This window comes from Montipora foliosa, chromosome 11, assembly GCF_036669935.1.
Source record: "Montipora foliosa isolate CH-2021 chromosome 11, ASM3666993v2, whole genome shotgun sequence".
Lineage (NCBI taxonomy): Eukaryota > Metazoa > Cnidaria > Anthozoa > Scleractinia > Acroporidae > Montipora > Montipora foliosa.
The window spans coordinates 18,224,970-18,229,909 of record NC_090879.1 but is presented as its reverse complement, the minus strand read 5'-3'; the positions used below and the strand labels follow the sequence as shown (position 1 = coordinate 18,229,909).

General features: G+C 36.3%; 1 protein-coding gene across 2 annotated transcripts in view; it reads right to left on the bottom strand.

Annotated features, from left to right (window-relative positions):
* The window catches only part of LOC137974746 (syntaxin-1A-like), a 24,954-nt gene extending 21,149 nt beyond the window's left edge, over positions 1-3,805 (bottom strand). For both annotated transcript variants that reach the window (XM_068821709.1, XM_068821710.1), the window contains exons 1-3: positions 3,686-3,805; positions 3,396-3,488; positions 3,187-3,286 (exon numbers count right to left, since the gene is read on the bottom strand). In XM_068821709.1, coding sequence (XP_068677810.1) covers positions 3,187-3,286; positions 3,396-3,488; positions 3,686-3,718 — 226 coding nt within the window. In that variant the 5' untranslated portion in view covers positions 3,719-3,805. The remainder of the gene's footprint in view (positions 1-3,186; positions 3,287-3,395; positions 3,489-3,685) is intronic.
* Positions 3,806-4,940: the final 1,135 nt, after the last annotated feature.

Genomic DNA, 4,940 nt, shown 5'->3' with positions numbered 1-4,940 from the left:
TGTTAATTAGTATACACCACACAAGTTGAATAAACAGTGAACAAAAAAACATGGACCTTATTTATGAAAAATGTGGTTCGAAATTTCAAAATTTGCATGCCAGCTAATGGGAGGTGAAAAGAACTAGGTTAGAGTAAGCCAATCAGTGCATGCAGAGAACACTATTCACTTGTGTAGTATATACTAAATTAAAATACTTACAGTGTAATCCTCCAATCAACTAAAAAAAACTTGATCAGTTAAACACTATTATTAGTACAGAGATAACGGTAATTGTGAAGAAGAGCTCCCAAAAAAACCTGGCAGTCGGCCAACAGACGGCCGACAGTCGGCCAACAGACGACCGACAGTCGGCCAACAGACGGCCGACAGATTTTGCCACAAACACACACTACCAGTCGGCCGACAGTCAGCCAACAGATGGCCAACAGTTGGTGATGTGTCGGTAACATGTCAGTAACCTGTCGGTAACATGTCGGTACAATGCTAACACTAACCTTGCTGTTTTTTCTCTTTTTTCGCTGATACAATGATAAGAACAGTCTTTCCCTTTTAGCTGTGTTAATCACCGCTTAAGACTAGCATCATGGAAGGGGAAAATAACCAGAACACTTGCGCAACTGCAGCTTTTACTTCTGTCCGCCATATTGGAAATGTAAAACTAAGTCCCAATCCCTCTCGAATTATTCCAGTGATTAAGTCATAAGATTTTTTGAATGTATTTCTTAAAGTCATGTTTTTATTTTGTTTTGACGTAGATCATTTTTTGTTGTTGGTCATTGACTTTTGTAAACTTGGTGGCTCCTAAAGGAGCCGTTTTTTTGTGTTAAGGGTGGCGCTAGGCACTACTGGGCGATTTGTTTGTAAAGTTCAGCGGAATTAGCAACACGATTGATTGGCTTTCTTCTTGGATTTCTGAGGTTTGGATTAAATCACCTTAAAACCTTAGTGCATTGATTGTCCTGTTGGTTATACATCTGCTACATATTTCATAAGCTTTCTGTTGGTTTGCTGTTGGTTAGCTGTCAGTAGCCTGTTGGTAACCTGTCGGTAGTCTGTTGGCCGACAGTCGACCGACAGTCGGCTGACAGGTTTTTTGGGGAGCTCTTCTTCACAATTAACGAGATACCGTTGTTATTCGGTTATAAGGCACATTCGGTTATAAGACGCACCCCAAACTTAGTAATTTCATCAAGCTAAGTTCTCAAACTGAAAATTACGCGAAAATACTTGGTTACAAGACGCACCAAAAAATTGAGAGTTGTCAAAAGGATGTGATGAATTTGAGAACAATATATCCTTACACAATTGGCATGCGAACTCTTTTTGTTAACATAAACAAAGTGAAAAAGTCGCGCATTTAATGATACACGTAAAAACAAATGATAAATATACAACGCATACACTTTTATTTGAACCTTCCGACTTAATAAATAGTCAGAGTTCAGACTTCAAGCGAAAGGGAATGGCGAAAAAATCCCACCAAAAGTCATATTCAAAGGTGTTCGATGGCTGAATATCGACACGCCACCAAGGATGCAAATTTCAGTGCACAAGAAAGGCTGGATGAACGAAGAAGGTATGTTTTATCTCCACACTGTTTGTTCAGAGAAGAAACTTTTCATGGGAGCGACAAACACGATTCTCGGAATTCAAAACAAGGTTCGAACGATTGTATTGTTGTCATTGGTATCACGTTACTGAGCACGTGCTTTTAAGCACATATGCAAATTTCCGTTTGTTTGCTTTTCTCTTGAAGTCATTTAGTGTTCTAAAAGTCTCTAAAAGCACTATTCTTTTTTTTAATTGACAACTAGGGTCCTTTTCTTGTGTTGTTTAAACTGCAAGTTCTTCTCAAATTGTGACCTTAAGATTTTGTTGCGCGAAAATACTTGGCTATAAGATGCACCCCAATTTTAGCACTAAATTGTCCCCCAAAGACAGATTTTTCTTGAAAAAACCGTGCGCCTTATAACCGAATAACTACGGTAACAATTTGTTCCACATCCATCACATTCTTCTGATAAATCTTTCCTTCGTATCATGCCTCTAAACTCTGGAAAGGATTCCATCATCCTTTCCTTTTTAGTTAACTTTGACCTGAGAGTTCTGGCCTTAAGTAGCTGATTGAATGCTTTCCATTAATGACAAAGCAATAATGCGGCCACCCAAAGCCAGAGTTTCGATATCTTCTTTCTCCTACTCAGTTGAATTGGAATAGATCAGTTAAGCGATAAATGGTACCAAAATGGTTTCCTCACTGAAGAGTAAAATCACCAGGCATAAGCGAGAGTAAAGTGTCTGACTGAGTGTATCTTAGACAGTGTAACCCTAACTCTTAAGAGGCAAAGGTTTGATAATTTGTGTTCCTTAGAGTTGAGTTGTTCATTCTCGAAAAGTAAGAACTTTGGTACCATTTACAACCAAGCAGCTTTAAAATGAACATTTCTCTGCCTGAAAATTATTTTTTGAACGCATTATTGATTAATTTATTTACTTATAATATTTATTTTGCCATACAAACAAAAATAAACAAAATATTCAAAGTGAGAATTAATATATGTAAGCAATCACCTTGAATTAATAACTCTAGGTGAATAATTCACCTATAATAATAATATTCTTATTATTATAAGGTTTATTTACAGTCTCTTTTACAAACAGATTATCCAAAAAGTTTTCTTTTACTTTCTGTTAGTGGCAATTTCAAATAAAATCTCTAACAATTTTCAACATTTTTATTACTAATACTTAATTTCCTCATCACAAGCCTATGTTTTCTAAAATTCATTTAATTTCATCATCTCGAAGTTTTGCTCATTTACACAGGTGTATTTGGATAACTATATACAATGCATAAATGCAGACCCTTTACTGTAATTTGTCCTCAAGCAAAAGGATGAAGTGTACTGTTTCAGTTTAAAATTAACACATGATATCATTTCCTGAAAATTCAAAATTCTCAACACCATTTAATCAATATTCAACTCTACTTAAATGTTGTGTATGTTAATATTGCTGTGAAATTTAAGAACCCTGACGTAATATAAAGATTGAAAAAACAAAACAATGAGATTAGGCTTAATTAAATCCTCCTCGAGGTGAATAATTACAATTATTAAGCTCACCATTTATTGAGCTTCTAGCGAAATAGGTAAGATATTGTTTTGTTATCAATTGTCTTACCCTGGTCTTGAACTGCGGCGGACAGCATTTGACTGTGCATTTTTTTGACTTGCTCCACATCTTGAGCTATTTTGTCAATATTCCCTCTTATTGTGGCAACCTCACGGAATCAATCGGCAAAATAGGCAAAAATTTCCACATTGACACAAATTGCGCGAAACTTTAAATTTACTGAAATTGTAAGGAATGTTGAACAATACGGAACTTACATGCTGAAAGAAGTTATCCATGAAAGTGTTTTCCACATCAATAACAGTTAAGGGTTCGTCGAAATCTTGTGTTTCATCGTCGTCAAAATTTGCCTACATGATCATAAAGTTTCGATAAAGAAATTGTCAGTTTCCAGTTTTGCTTCTAGACCTGTCACGATCGTTGCAACCACAACTGCACAAACACTGACGGTGCACGAAAGGTTGTTGTACTTGAGCAAACTAACTACGGAATGAAAATATAGAAATCTCACATAATCGAATGACTTGGCAAACGAATTTCTACTCACTGAATGTTTGAGAGCCTCCAGTCGGTCCTTCATCCTGATAACAGTAAATCAGAAACTGTATCAGACTTTACCACGAAAAAGTTCAACCACCTCCCAACCTTGAATGCAGCTCTCTTGGTCAGCGGTCTACTACTAGCAATGGCTAGATTTGTGATGTATGAGAACGTATATTGTACCGTATACGATAGGCCGTTTTCGAAAATACCATAAAAGCCTTTTTTTGTCCCTCCACATTTTTCACAAGCATTGTTTTTGGTTTGTAAATCTCAAGAGAAACTGGAAACAATGCTTATGCAAAATTTGGAGGGACAAACAAAGAGTATTATTGTATTTTCGAAAATGGCCTACCCGGATGGCCTATTACCGTATTAAAATAGGCAATTTTCACGAAGGCGTCGTTTGACTACAACTACCACAATCCAGTTTGTTTTTCTTTTCATATTTAAATTTTGTATTCCCAGTGGGGTAAAAATAACAATGGCTCTAATTAACATGAAACAAGCGAAACCTGAAGGATTCTGGTACTTGTAGTCATATGGCGTCATCATGCAAATCATGAAATGTCCTATTCTGAATGCTTGGACACTTGGAAATTAAAGACAATCAGTTTCCAGCTTGGCAACACTTGACGCTAAGCATTTCCATATTAGATCATAAGAAATATGGTATGAGCTAATAACCGAGATTGATTGAACCAATCAAAACGCTAGAAATGCAATATCCGAAAGATCGAGGTATATCGTGGTATACTAGGGTATATGGAGGTATGTAAGGATATTCAAGGGTATATAGGGTACATACTAGTTATGCAACACTTTCGAGTGGTATACCGTGGAATATCCCACGAGTCACTTGTATTTTGTTGGTAAAAGGCTCGTGTGTATACCAAGAAAATGCAAGTGAAGAGAGGGACATTCCATGGTATACCACGAAAAAGGGTTGTATAATAATTTTATACCATGCTATAGAAAATACAGTGACCAGCAAGGCACAATGGGAAGGTTGAATGTGATACCATGGAATTACACTGATTGATGGGAAGGTTCGGTGGAATACTGACGAATATACAACTGCTTTCCTGCATTCTGATTGGCTACATTTTCTATGGCAAGTAAAAAAAGGGAAAATGGAGGAATGCAAGGGTATTCAAGGGTATATGGGGCCATACAAGGGTTTTTTTTTTGGTTTACAGAATAAAAGGGAAAATTCGGAGTATAACAAAAATATATATATTTATATATAATAATTAACAATA